General features: G+C 40.9%; 1 protein-coding gene across 2 annotated transcripts in view; it reads left to right on the plus strand.

Annotated features, from left to right (window-relative positions):
- The window catches only part of Shroom4 (shroom family member 4), a 102187-nt gene that overhangs the window by 56362 nt on the left and 31119 nt on the right, over positions 1 to 14706 (plus strand). For both annotated transcript variants that reach the window (XM_031385774.1, XM_031385856.1), the window contains exons 3-4: positions 262 to 2749; positions 8198 to 8259. In XM_031385774.1, coding sequence (XP_031241634.1) covers positions 262 to 2749; positions 8198 to 8259 — 2550 coding nt within the window. The remainder of the gene's footprint in view (positions 1 to 261; positions 2750 to 8197; positions 8260 to 14706) is intronic.

Here is a 14706-nt window from a genome sequence, read left to right on the forward strand (position 1 = left end):
TGCCATGGCGCTTTCCAAGTCTTTGGAGTGCTTGTTCATTCTCCTTTTATATGAAATTCTCTTTCTCATTCTGTCATGGTCCTATGGTGTTCTTATGTCACTCCTTACTTATTTCCCTCTCTTTCCCTTAGGTCCCATTGTCCTTTTATTTGTAGCATGGGTGGCACTGGCTTGACCTGCTCTTTTCCATGGCAGACTGGCCAAAGTAGGGAAGGTGTCTGATTGCTTTGCTAACTAATGCATGTACCTTGTGTCTTACAGTGACGTGAGTGTACAGTGGTGCCCCCTGTCCCGGCATTGCAGCACTGAGAAAAGCAGCTCTATTGGCAGCATGGAAAGCCTGGAACAGCCAGGCCAACCTACCTATGAGGGCCACCTCTTACCCATTGACCAGAACATATACCCCAGCCAGCGTGACTCAGCCTACAGTTCCTTTTCAGCTAGCTCAAACGCCTCTGACTGTGCCCTTTCCCTCAAGCCAGAGGAGCCACCCTCTACAGACTGTGTCATGCAAGGCCCAGGGCTGACTAAAGTCACTGATGACCAAGCTAATGTATCAGAGACCTCAGGAAGTAGCTACACTACCAGTGGGGACCACATGACCTCCACTTCCCATGCATCATCCTGCTCAGAAGAGGGCCACCACTCAGGACCTGCCAAGATGGCACAGGGTCCACCAGAGCCTCCAGTGAGGCGGGACAGCCTTCAGGCCTCTAGAACCCAACTTCTCAATGGAGAGCAACATCGTGCATCTGAACCTGTGGACTCCTTACAACAAAAGGAAAAACCAGGCTTAGAGACAGTGCTGCCCCCAAGGAGCTCTAACCAGTTCTGCTGCCTTGGTGGGCAAGACCAAGTGACAGATGAGGACCACCAAAACTGTGAGCTCAGCAAGCCTTCTGAATCCAGCCAGGATGACTGTGAGCATCTACTGATAGAGGACTCCTCCAAAGCTCTTGATATCCCCAAAGCCCACGACAAAGGTTCCAACAAAGAGTTCGGTCTGTTTAAGGAGGCTTCAGCAGATCTGGCTAACACTTTGTCCTTTGGTGCCATTCCACACCTCCGAGGAACCACAGAACATCGACATAGTGCTCCTGAACAGCTGTTGGCATCCCATTTGCAGCAGGTGCACCTTGATTCCAGAGGCAGCAAGGGGATGGAGTTGCCAACTGGGCAGGATGGACACCAGTGGACCGTGTCCCCTTTGCACAACAATCCTAAAGGGAAGAAAAGTCCAGGTCTCCCCATGGCAGGTACTCAGGACCAGACTAGTAAAGAAAGGAAGACCAAGCCCATGGATGATAAGCTGATGGTTTCTGTACACCAGAGCCAAAGTGATACCCTACTTGGAGAAGTTGATGGACATCCATCAGAACGAACTTATCTAGACCCAAGCCGAGCAGACAGAGCAAGCAGTGACTTGACTAGCCAGCAGCTCTCTGCCACTTGCTCCCCTGTTCAACAAACCAGAGACTCCTTTTCAGCCCATAAAGTAGTTGGTCACACAGAAGCAACTGAAGAAGGTGATAATGAGCCTAAGGAGTGTGGCCGATTGGGTGGCAGAAGAAGTGGAGGTCCCCGGGGCCGCTCCATCCAAAACCGACGGAAGAGTGAGAGGTTTGCAACCAATCTCCGGAATGAAATTCAGAGGAGGAAAGCCCAGCTTCAGAAAAGTAAGGGCCCGTTGTCACAATCGTGTGACACTAGCGAACCCGTGGAAGAGACCCAGGAGCCTCCAGAAAGCCCTCCACTCTCTGCTTCTAACTCATCTCTTCTCCCTTCATATAAAAATGTCCCTAGCCTAGGAGACAAGGTCTTTAACAAAAGCATGATTCTCAGAGCTAGATCTTCAGAATGCCTCAGCCAAGCCTCAGAGAGCTCCAAAGCTAGGGTAGGCTTAGAGGGAAGAATGAGCCCTGGCCAGAGGTCTGGCCAGTCTTCTTTGGCCCTGAACACATGGTGGAAGGCATCTGACTCATCCACCTTGGACACTGAGAAAGCAAATGCTCACCACAGGGTCTGTAGAGGTCACTGGAGATGGTCTCCAGAACATAGTGCAGAGCCACAGGTGGCACTAGCCACAGAAGGTCCTTCCAGCCCAGATGACAACAAAGAGTTGAAGACATCTACTCTTCAAGCTGGGGAAGAAGCCATCCTCATGCCATTTGCAGACAGAAGAAAGTTCTTTGAAGAGAGCAGCAAATCTTTATCTACATCTCATTTGCCAGGCTTAACCACTCATAACAACAAGCCATTTATTCAGAGGCCAAAACCTATAGATCAAAACTTCCAGTCAGTGAGCTACAGGGAATTAAGATGCCATCCTCTGGACCAATCATATCATTCCACAGACCAACCATATCATGCTGCAGACCAATCATATCATTCCTTGTCACCACTTCAGTCAGAAAGTCCCACTTACCCAGAATGCTTTGCCACCAAAGGCCGAGACAATTCCCTGTGTTGTAAGTCTCTGCACCATGGGGATTGTGATTACCACAGGACCTGTTCTCATCCCTGCAGCACTCAGGGAACTGTAAGGCATGATCCTTGCATTTGTTGTTCTGGAGAAATCTGCCCTGCCTTGCTGAAGAGAAATTTGTTGCCAAAATGCCACAACTGTAGGTGTCACCACCACCAATGCATCCGGTGTACAGGTTGCTGTCACAATCCTCAACATGGTGCCCATGAGGACAGCAGCAATGCGCCTGGCAATGCTTGGAAATCCAGGAAGGCAGCCATACAGGTGAGGACTTAGTCCTTGGGTGACTGAAAATGATTCTTCTAAAATAGGATTACACTTCCTAACAATGATGTACCCCCTTCTGTACACCCAGCCACCAAGATTTCAACATACCCGTGCAACTGTAGAGGTTGGCAAAAGTACCTTTTGTTCCTTAACAGGACTGGAATTGGTTTAGATGGTAAAATTAGTATCTGAGTGGCCTGGAGCAAACCATGAATGTATTATCATTTGAAGTTGCGCTATTTTAAAGGGAAAACGTATGTCCACCTTATAAAACAGCTAGTACTAATAAAATTAAAAGGTAGAATCCACATATGAGCTAAAACCATGTACCCTTTACCTTCTTGAGTGTGGCTTATTTTGCTTAATGATTTTTTTTTTTACTTTTACCCACTTTTCTTTTTTCAATATTTTAATAATTTAATTTTAATTCACTTTTTATCTCAATTACAGCCCCCTCCCTCCTCACCTTCCAGTCATAGCCTTACACCTTTGTTTTCTTAAATAATTTACTTTTTATTCACTCTACATGTTTTATCCATTTTCTACAAATGTACTTATTCTTTTTTTTTTTTTTGAGACAGGGTTTCTCTGTGTATCTCTGGCTGTCCTGGAACTCACTCTGTAGAACAGGCTGGCCTCGAACTCAGAAATCCACCTGCCTCTGCCTCCCAAGTGCTGGGATTAAAGGCATGTGCCACCACTGCCTGGCTAAATTATTCTTTTTTTACAACTAAATAAAATTATATTATGTGTAGTATCCAGAGGACTCTTAAGTCCTACCACAGATATATTTACACATCCTTAGTTATAGCTCCAATACTTACAGTAGCTGAGGAATAAAACCAGCATAGATGTCCATTAATAGATGAATGTATAACATGGTTCTTCTGTTGAAAAAAAAAAGTGGAGAACAGTGTTTGTCAGTGTGTAGTCATACAGAAGTTGAAGGGAGCAAGGCATGGAAACACATTAAGTAGCTTAATATAGATTAGATTTACATAAGGATATTCATCAACAGCGAGCATATTATTTACATTACTATTTGTGCATGTCATAGGAAGCACATCTTGCCTAAAGCAGTATAAACAAATGATAAGCTTTAATATGCATGCTGAAGTATTCTTGAAGTATACTAACACATACAATTTAGCATTTCCCACCTATGCATCATACACATATTTTGATTTACATATTCCTAATATTCTAATAGGCTTCGAGGCTATGGTAAACAATATTGTTTTCTGAATATTAAATTACAACACTTTGTTACATCTACAAAGTTGAACTTTGTACATTGGCTTTATATCCTATAACCTTGCTGAACTCACTGATGAATCCTAGTAGCTCTGTGGTAGTTTATAGAAGATTTTACACATAGGCAGTTGCTTCATCTTAGAATAGAACATCCATGTTCTGTATGTGCTTCTCTGGGAAAGGGACCCTGACTGCTTTGCCTGGGATCCCCAATACAGTGTTCAGAAGGAATGCTGAGAGCAACATTGTTGCTCAGTTTTTAATGTTTTTAATGTTGTGAAGTTTGGTGGCTACAGTCTTGCAGTAATTGTCCTGTAGTTGGCCTTTATTAGGCTGAGAAATACCTTTTTTGTGTGTTAGCTTCAGAGAGGCTTTCTTTCTTTTTTAAAAAATTAAGAATGGATTTTTGGTTCTTTCAGATGGTTTTACCCGCATCTATTGAGATGAACATGTGGTTTATTTTTTGCCTAACTTTACAGTGAGCTGTGTATCAATTGGATTTTGAAATAGGTATCCTCCTTGCATTTCTAGGGTAAACCCCACTTGGTCATAATGTACTAGCTATTTTTTATGCTGCTAGACCTGATTTATTGACATTTTGTTAAGGCCCTTTGCATCTACACTTACTGGAGATTGTAGACTCTATTGTAAAATCTTTGTTTTTCTTAACTGCTGAACCATCTCTCCAGCCCTATCTTTGTTTTGCCTAACTAGGTAATGCCAGCTAAATGAGGTGGCAAGCATTCCCTCCTCTTATATTTTCAGGAAGAATGTATATAGCACTGGTGTTATTTCTTCCTTAAGCACGTGGCCAAATTTATCATCAAAATCATTTGGGCCTGAATTTTCTTTGTGAGAATGTTTGAAAATGTCCATTAATTTCCCCAATAGTAATGGAGTTATTGAGACAATCTGTTTCTTCCTCAGTGAACTTTTAAGGAATTACTCTATGTCATTTAGGTTTTGACATTTATGCAGATAAAATTGTTGGAGCCTCCTTTGAAGTGCGTCTAAGAATTTAAGATGCACTTGTTGATAAATAGAAGAGCAAACAGGCACATGGTAAGGGGAATACAGCACAAATGGTATTTGTAGCATCTAGGCAGGAGATGGAGATGTTCAGTGGCAGCTGCTTTCCTCTCTTTGATATGTTTGAAAATATTCACAATACTAACAAAAAGAGAAAAGGAAAAGTAGATAATGCTCGAAAGGCATTGAAGCTGAAACTAGACTAGCTGGGTTTCATTTCCTTCCCCAGAATTTATAGTGCCTAATCTTTCCCATCTAAAAAAATGAAGGTAACAACAGCACCTGCTTCATAAGTTGCATTAAATGGCGAACATGTGCAAAGCCTTTAGAACAGTGACTGCCAGACACTAATCATCTTATAAGTAAGCTATTTTAAGATGAAGGAAAATTTGGCTTAGGCTTGAGAAATCTTGGCTGAAAGAAGTACTCATAGGCAAGTACTAGGGAAAGGGAGTTGAAGGTAAAGGAAAGGATGGCTACAGGGGTGTCCTCTCAGGACCAGCGCCTCTGAAAGACAAGGACATTCCATTGTCAGGTAGCAACAGCTGGCTGTAACAATATAGACAGGCTGTTGCCTGTGCCATATCCTTGCTTTTGTACTTGGAGGAAGGGATGCATTGAGTTCCTAATGTCTGTTACACTGGCTAAGCCTATCTGCTTAGATGCTAGGCTTTTAGATATGTAGATGGCTATATACATAAGAATGTGCCATTTCTACCCTTGTCACCCGAATCCTATATTCCTGACCCTGTGAGACATACAGCATGGTTTCAGATACTTCAGCTCCGACAAAGTATTCACTGTGGTAGCTATCTGAAGAAAAGCTGAGAGCCTGCTCTTTCTTTCATGAAGAAGGCAGTGGAGCTAACTAGCTCTGGCTTAGTAAAGTCTAGAGAAGTGAAATATGCATATGCCTACAACACACATATTTTATGTCAGTTAGTTTTACATACATAGCTAGATGATTTCACTGAACACATACATGGGACAGCTGAGGAAACTGATTCTCAGAGATCACACATGTCTCACAAGGTGCAGAGTCAGGATTTGAACAACGTAAAAGTAATTTATATATGGCTGTCCACTGGATTCTGGATACTTTAGATTATCAATGCATCCAATCCTCTAGCAATCAAGAAATAGGTACTCTGATCATGAATATACTACCATATAGCAAGTACCATTTATTTGTGGCATAATCATACATTTGTACCTATGTTGAAACATGTATACATACACATATTTATACATAACATGTGCATGTTATATGTTATTTATCATGTACACATGTTATATGTATATAGCATATTCAATATATGTGTATCATGTATAATGTATATGTATAGCATACCTTATAACTAAGTTAAAGGGGAGTGTAGGCCATCCACTTGGTGAAGGCAGATGTGGATTCTAAAGCACTGCTTCTAGTTGCAGAATCTGTGTGCTGGAGTATGTGTGTTAACTGCCTCTTCATGAATAGAGTTCAAAGCCTGGGCCTTCTCCTATGTAGCAAACAAGAGTAGCTTCTAGCAATATCACTTACACCAAGGCAGCAGGTTCTACTGTTATCCTCAACTGCTATCAGTTGTGAATATTACTGCTTTGGTTCAAAGAGCACAAGACCAGTTATAAGAAACTAAATGGCTGAGGCAAAAGAGTAAAGTAATACTGAGAATCTGGGAAGGTCAGTGGGAGTTGGTGGAGGGTGAGAATCTGGGAAGGTTGGTGGGAGTGGATGGAGGGATTTGTTGGGTTTATCCACTGCTATTTTCTAAACACTTTCATGGGACTAGACGAAACATGGAGAGACAATCCTGGTGCTTGCTGTGACTGAACAAGTTATGGTACCTTTGCTGGCAGTGACATCTCACAAATATGTCAAGGCAGACAAACCCTGAAGTGTAAATTATTAGAATTGCTCAGATGCCCCCCTTCTCCCGGAGACTGTTCTCTGGTTTTGTGGAAGCTGGAATAAGGAAATAAACCTCACCTTTTTCATAGTAACATCTCCTTGAGGCAGAGTCTGTATTATTCAGGCTGGACTCAGGTAGTCTTTCTGCAATAGAGTCCCCAGTGTTGTGACTACAGAGGTTTCTATGCACTGTGCCAGGCGTTCTCTATACATCTCATTTGATGCTCACTAATAAGCTTTATTTGCCAAATAGCAAACTCGGGTTCAAAATGGTGACAGAATGTCCCTTACATAGCACAGATAATAAATGCCTTAGCCAGTGTAACTGACACCAAAGACCTATGTTCATTCTTCTTTGCCAGGTGTTTGTCCCCAAAAGAGAGGCCCACTGGGGCTAAGGCAATAAAACTTGGAAAGGACTAATAATAGCAGTATTAGAGCAAAATGAATTTAGGAGATTCAGTACAGCTTAGGAAAAATGCCTTCTCTTAAGTTAAGCTCTGAGTTGCCAGGTGGAGGGTGCTAAATGCAAAAGCAGGAAGAATCTGAAAAGCAAACATGTATTCAGGTTTAGGCTCTAGTGAGAAGAAAGGAAAATTCTTACAAATGACACGTATGGCTGAGCAATTCAGGAAATCCATCCAGGGTAGACAGTCTACTTTTATAACATATGAACCAGGGCACTCAATACTTGATCGACCGGAGAAGAGCTCATGTCAGCCCTTGTCTGAAGATGTGTGCACAGGAGAAAGAGCAATTGCAGGATGAGGGTAGCTGACATCTCCACTCTACTTTTGCACAAACTGGGAGATGGCTTCTGCAGCAGGAAAACCCCCTCCGGGTCTCTGCTTCCAAGAAGATGTTTTCTGTATTGGAAGAAGCAGGAGCAGTGAACGAGTTCATCAAGTAAGACAAAAAAAAGACTTCTGTCCCTCAGTTCAAGCAAGAGCCAGAGCAAATAGCAAACATGCTAAACTGGTTTTTGGATGGGGTTTTGGGAGGGGAAAGGAATAACAGGAAAATTCAGCATTCTTAGCCCTGGTCCCTGAATGCTTTCTGGATTTCTGCATGAGTACAGTAGCTCAGCAGGCTTCCCAAAGGAAAGGCAGCCTTCCCACTGCACATTTCTGTAGCCTGTCTGGGAGTGTCTATGCTATAAGCCAAGGAACCTGGCCAGGCTTCTATTTTTGAGCCTACCTAGCTACCTGGCTGTTCAAAGTTCCCTAACTTATCAGAATTTTCCTTTGCAGGAATTTCCTGTGGACAAGTGGAAGCCAATAACAGGAAACAGGAAAACTAGTCATTCCGGGAGGTAAGTGACTACTCAGGGATTTGGGGTGACTTTGTGCCTCTGAAGTTTCCTTAGAAATTATGATGGCTTTTGGTTTGCTTGATTCTCTTTGATGAAACTGGTATGTTGTTCACATCAAGGACTTGTTGCCATATATAATCTAGTGTGCCTCCTACACCATCATCTGAATATAGACTAAATAAATTATGAGAACATTTTAGAATAGGGAGGAGTCAGCAGTGTTCTAAAGGTGTACCTAAGGCAGCTATGTCTAGATATGCCCGAGGACATAGCAAACCAGACTGTGCTGAAACAAGAACACCTAATCTGTGCCTGTCTTCCCAGTGGCCACAAGCAGTTGGAATCAGCAGAGAAGAGGGACTATTCTCTTTGTCCAATGTTTTTGTGGAGGTATCTACTTCTTGGGTTCTGTCACCTCACTTTTAGTAGGACTTATTGAGAACTGAAGGGCTGTAAAAAAAAAAAAAGTTTATGCTGGTGATAGGTTACAACTCTTGGAGAAAGGCACATGTGGCTTAGAGGAAAGAGAAAATAACTACTTTGTGTAGGATGGAGCATCTAACTCCTATAATTGTGAATAATGGTAGCCAACACTCATATTCCCTAGAGACGAGGGGCTCTTGGTGAATCAGAGCTGTGGATAGTCACCTTCTTTCTAGGTTGCTACTTGCCTGGTACCAGGCAAGTGGTAGTGTTAGGTTTCAGACAGTCTGACCCCAACTTTTCTGCTCCCCTCTCCCTCGCCATTTTATCTGCTTCCATTAGGATCTAAAAAAGATAGCCTGCAAATAGGTTCCTCAATAGAGTGTTTCAGGAGTCTAAGTTCTAGGTAGAGATTTTGCAGGGTTCACTGGTCTCGATCAGCCTCCCTCCACCACAAGCTCTTGACTTGTTTATGTTATATCCTTGGGGATATAATTTTAATCTAGTGACATTGTATCTTATTAGATTGAAACCTTTAAAAGAGGATACCATATCTTAGGCATAGCCTTCTTCTATGTGCTTAATACAGAGAGGTCTTGCAAGTGGTATTTATCATCTGGTGGGCAAAAGAAGAAATAGAATCCACTCACCACTACATGGGTGAAAAGATACAAAAACAATAATGCTAACTAACATTTTCATGTTTTTCCCTTTCTTTTTATTTTCTTCAACACTGGAGAAAGAAGCTATGGAGCTTGTGCACATGGGGCAAGTGCTTCACTATAGAGCAGCACCCCAAGGCAGGAAAGAACTCAGCTATATGCTGTAAGCACCATGGAATGCATTTTACAAGTCGTCATCACTGTGAGGTTGTAGAATAGGTATAATCAGTGTAGGTTCAGTTTCTGTTCCATGTAATACAGAGAAGCAATTGAGGCACACACAAATGCATTCATTTGCCTAAAACCCCTCAGCTGGTACTTTAATTCTCCCTAAGTAGTCTCACTTCAGAAACAGTATTCTACAAAGTACCAGTCTCCAAAATACTTCTCCTACTCACTTGCCTGAGAAGTAATAGTCTTACTAAACACTTAGCATGTGTACTGCCTTTTGCTTAGCAAGGTGGGAGCTACTAGTGAAAGAGAATCGAGAAGCATTATCTGCCCACAGCTTGAGCAGAACAAGAGCAGCCCACACAGAGTTCAGCAGCGGTAATAATACATTATTACTTGTAAAACAACCTATGTGCTGTGAGTTGGGTTGCACAACTTCAAAACAATTCCATCCGATAGGTATTAGACCAGGGTATGGGATCTCAGAGCTGAGTGCGCAACAGAAATATCTGGAGAACTTGTTGAAACATGAGAGCTAGTTGGATCCCCAGAAAAATCTAATTTCATAGGTGTGAAATAGGGCTCAAAATCAGCATTGCTAACTGGCATCCTTGGGTGATGCTGGCATAGCTAGTCCTAGGAGCACACATTGAGGATTGCTAACTCAAATAAAGGATTTGAGGTTCAGAGAGGGTGAATTATCCACTCAAGGTCAGAGCTGGTAAGGGGATCACCTCAGCTGTTTTTTTCCCCCAAGACAGGGTTTCTCTGTGTAGCCCTGGCTGTCCTGGAACTCACTCTGTAGACCAGGCTGGCCTCGAACTCAGAAATCTACCTGCCTCTGCCTCCCGAGTGCTGGGATCAAAGGCGTGCACCACCACTGCACGGCTTCAGCTTGGTTTTTAAGCAAGCTTTTCTTTACCAGAGTTTCCAAAGGAACACAGAGTTTCAACAAGAAACACTAGGCCCCAGTCCATGATATTTATTGTGATTTGTTATCATCAGTTCATGGGAGGATAAGGAAACTGAAGACTGAAGGTGGTAGGAGAGGAGGCTAAGCAAGGTGTCTTGGAGGAATCAACCCTACTACTAAAGTTAGGGCCTTGGAGTTAATACTGCTTGAATTGAGATCCATGCTCATGTGCTTCTTCCTCCCCCTTCACTGACTCTTCCTTCTCATCTCTTTCTTATGTGTCACTGTCTTCATCTTGTCTTATGTGTAAAATAATAAGATAATAAGAGCAACAACATCAAGTGTTTCTGAGACTCAAATGAGTAAATATAGAGAACCCTTCCAGTCAAAACTTAACACTAGGAATGTTAGTCGTGCTGGTGAGGAGAAGACATTGAGCATGCTCAGTAATAAGAGTAGAGAAATAGAATTAAGGAAGCTTTAGACCAGGATAGGTAAGTCTGGAGGACTAGGTAGGGTGCCCAACATGAGAGCAAGTCTTGTTCACTCATCACTGGCGAGTACTAAGTTCTGATTGAATAGCACATTGAAGCTCTGATGTGCTGTGCATGATGTGGTGACTACAGACAGCAGTAATGAACTAAGTGTACATCTGAAAAAGCTAGAATGGGGTTTTGAACATTTTGCCATAAAGACATGATAAATATTTGAGGAAAGATGTTTACCCTGACTTAATCATTCCATGTAATCGTATCAAATGTATACAATATTCATTGTGTACATGAATCAAGTAATACCTGGTACCCCACTAATATCTACAAGTTAAGAAAAAAAAATATATATATATACCAATTAAAAATAAATTCAAAGCTATGAAAGAGGAGAATGGGTGAATGGGACCTGGAAAATGACTAAAATTCCTTATATAAAAATATGAAACTTTCAAACACAAATAAATTCAAATTAAGAATTATTGACTATCAGTCAGTGACTTGATAAATGTGGCATTTTAGGCAACTTGGCAGTATTGGCAAACTGGATGGGTTGGAGGGTAACCAATAGGGGCAGTCATCCAGGAATTAAAATGTGTTATGGACAAGGAGGTAGACGTGGAGGTGCAGTAGAAATATAGAATAAAAGATAGATAAATGTGTGTGATGCTTTGAGAGAAAAAAGTAATTGTTTATTATGGAAACAGCACTACAGAAAATTCAGCACAAGAAGAGGTAGCTTTGTTTCTACCACCTTAATACTCCTATTTTCTGTTGGCTTTTTCTATAGGTGTGATGATTATTCCTGGCATAGTTGTAATAACTATGCAAATGAGCTTTTGAATCTTGATACACTAAGCATTATTTGATAAATAATTTTCATTCAGGCTTCCTCAATAATTATTTTAACAGCTATAGAATATTTTGTCTGCTTATTGTATAGTAATTTGCTTAATCCTTCCTAAATTGTTGAATAATCCAGTTGTTTTCAAGGTTTTTATATTATAAAGTTATTATCTAGAACATTTTGAATAGCTATAGATTTTTTTCTCATTTTGAATTTTCTCATTAAAACAATTATCTCTTGAAGAATTATTAAAGAATCTACTAACTGAAATTTGTATTACTAGGTAACAATATATGAATATTCCTAAGACCCTTTATAGATTTAACAAACTTTCCTCAAGAGGCATTTTACATTATCATCTGCAATATACTACAATAGTTCTTTATACCAAATTTTGCGATCATTGAAAATTTTTCTTTTCCTAACACAACAGCTATACCTGCTAATCACCTTAATTTGCTTGCCTTGATCATTCTAGTTTGAACATTTTTTCATGTGTTAATGTGAGATTATTTGCTTACAATTACAAGACTTCTTTTTGAAGGATAACTAGAGAAATCTGGTTCTAGAGCTTTGGAACAGAGGATATAATTAAAGCTAGCTGAGTCCTGGTAACTTGAGAAGTTACTGACATAAATGGGATAGTCCAGAGGGGGAGCAGGTTTAGAGGAGAAGATGCTAGCCTAGAACCAAGATACATTAGAGCTGAAGTTAATGAGGTCTACAGGCAGATTCTTTAAAAGGTGTTTGACAAACATCCAGCCAGGATGAGATGAGGAGGAGATGGTGCTAAAGCAGACGTGGTAGAAGGAATTATCTCTCAGTGTACTGCCATCATGGAAGACAGCATTAATGGGCTTTGACAGTTTGCAGTCATAAGGTTCCTTCAGGAAAGCAAATTTAGCAAACTACTGGGTATGAAAAATACATGGCATGATTGCCTGTAATGGAGTTCTGTGAAGAAAAAATGAAAACATCTTTAGTCATTATGAGTTCACTCATTCTGAGTATACAGTTTGAGTATGTTTGGTAGATGATGTATAATCATTACCACAATCCAGTTCTAGACTGTTTCTGCCATCCTGCAATTGCTCATGCCTATTTGTAGCAGTCACTTGCCATTCCCATTTTCAACCTGATGCAATTGCTAATTTGTTTTTGGTCTTCATAGATTTGCCCTTTCCTGTTTACCTTCTTCAGGTGGAATCACATAGCACACATGGTTTTATGTCTCATGTCTATGAATTAGAATGGTGTTTTAGCCATTCATCCACATGGTAAAATATTTCAGGACTTCATTTTTCTTTATTGCCAAATAACATGATGAGATCAATTTTTCTTTATCCAGTCATCTACTAAGAGATATTTGGGTTGCAGTATATATCGATTAATGTGAAAATAGCTGGAGTTGGCACTTGAGGGAGACCAGTGGTGAGGGAGTGCAAAGGATATGGTAATAAAGGATAGTCATGAGAAAACTACAGTTATCCTCTAACTTTAAAACTTAGTAAGATACAGGAAAAGGTTATTTTTTTTTCAGATATGAAGGACTAGAAAAAACCCAGTGGAAATATGACATTTATAAGGAAAAGTCCTGATGGAACTTTCCCCGACACTTTTTCTTAGTACCACACACATGCACATTCACATTTATTGTGTCATTTCTGTCACAACTGGAATGGTGACTGTAGGTGGGAGAATCAAAAGTATAATCTTAAGCTACACTATCTTCCTTGAAGCAGATAACTCTAAGTAGTCCCATTCTTAGTCTTCTGTCAGTTGTTATTTGCTTTGCATGCAGAGAGAATGCTAACTCATTTTGGTATTAGTAGGAGGGGGATATTAGGAGTAGGTCTAGTGGGAGAAAAGGTTACATAATTGTAGGTATTTAAAAGCCAACAGATACTCCTCTGGATTATCTCTCTTGGGTTTCTGTACTTGTAGTTGCCTACCTCGATCCTTTCCTTTTTCCTTTTTGCATGTAACTTCAGAATACAATATATTTATTGTATACACAGCCTTGGTTAATTCCAACAACATTGTATACTTTATTTTTCCTAATTCACTCTGAAGGAACCTAATACTAAGGAAGAAAGTAAAATAAGGAAAGAGATCATTATACTCGTAATGACAAGACAAAGGTATGATAGCTAACATTTATTGAGTGCTTAATATTTTTCAGACCCTTTTTACATAAATTGTGTAATCATTTATTATGATCCTGTGTGTGATTATTACTAGGCATGGCATAGTTTTGCCAATAAGACAACGGACTGACAAGTAGATTACAGTCACGGTCCCAAGGTCAGACAGTCATCTTATTCCAGAGCCCATTACCTGTGGGTTTATATTGTATTTGTCATAATTAGAGCTCTGGGCAGTAGTTTCAACTCTCTGGTGAGGTTCTCTTCCTTTTCTCTGTCCTATCCTACCTTGGGTTGGGTGTGGGGGATCCAGGATCCACTTCTGATTGAGTAGAAGAAAATGGATAGTTGAATTTGACTGTGCAAGAAATAGTCCATTTCCAGGAAGCCCTTACAGGTATTATCTTTAGAAGCATGTGAGACTTGTTACAAGTGTGACAAAGTAAATATTCCAAGTGGTGAAACATAGGTGATGGTACACATCTGTGGGTATACAACACTTTTTTTTTCATATTCTCAATTTTTTATTAGATATTTTCTTTATTTACATTTGAAATGATACCTCCTTTCCCAGTTTCCCCTCCGAAAAGAACCCTGTTCCCTCCCCCCTCCTCCTGCTCACCAACACACGCTCTCCTGGCTTCTTGGCATTCCCGTACACTGGAGCATAGAACCTTCACAGGGCCAAGGGCCTCTCCTCCCTTTGGCGACAGACTAGGCCATCCTCTGCTATACATATGCTGCTGGAGCCATGAGTCACACCATGTGTACTCTTTGGTTGGTGGTTTAGTCCCTG

This window comes from Mastomys coucha, chromosome X, assembly GCF_008632895.1.
Source record: "Mastomys coucha isolate ucsf_1 chromosome X, UCSF_Mcou_1, whole genome shotgun sequence".
NCBI classification, from domain to species: domain Eukaryota; kingdom Metazoa; phylum Chordata; class Mammalia; order Rodentia; family Muridae; genus Mastomys; species Mastomys coucha.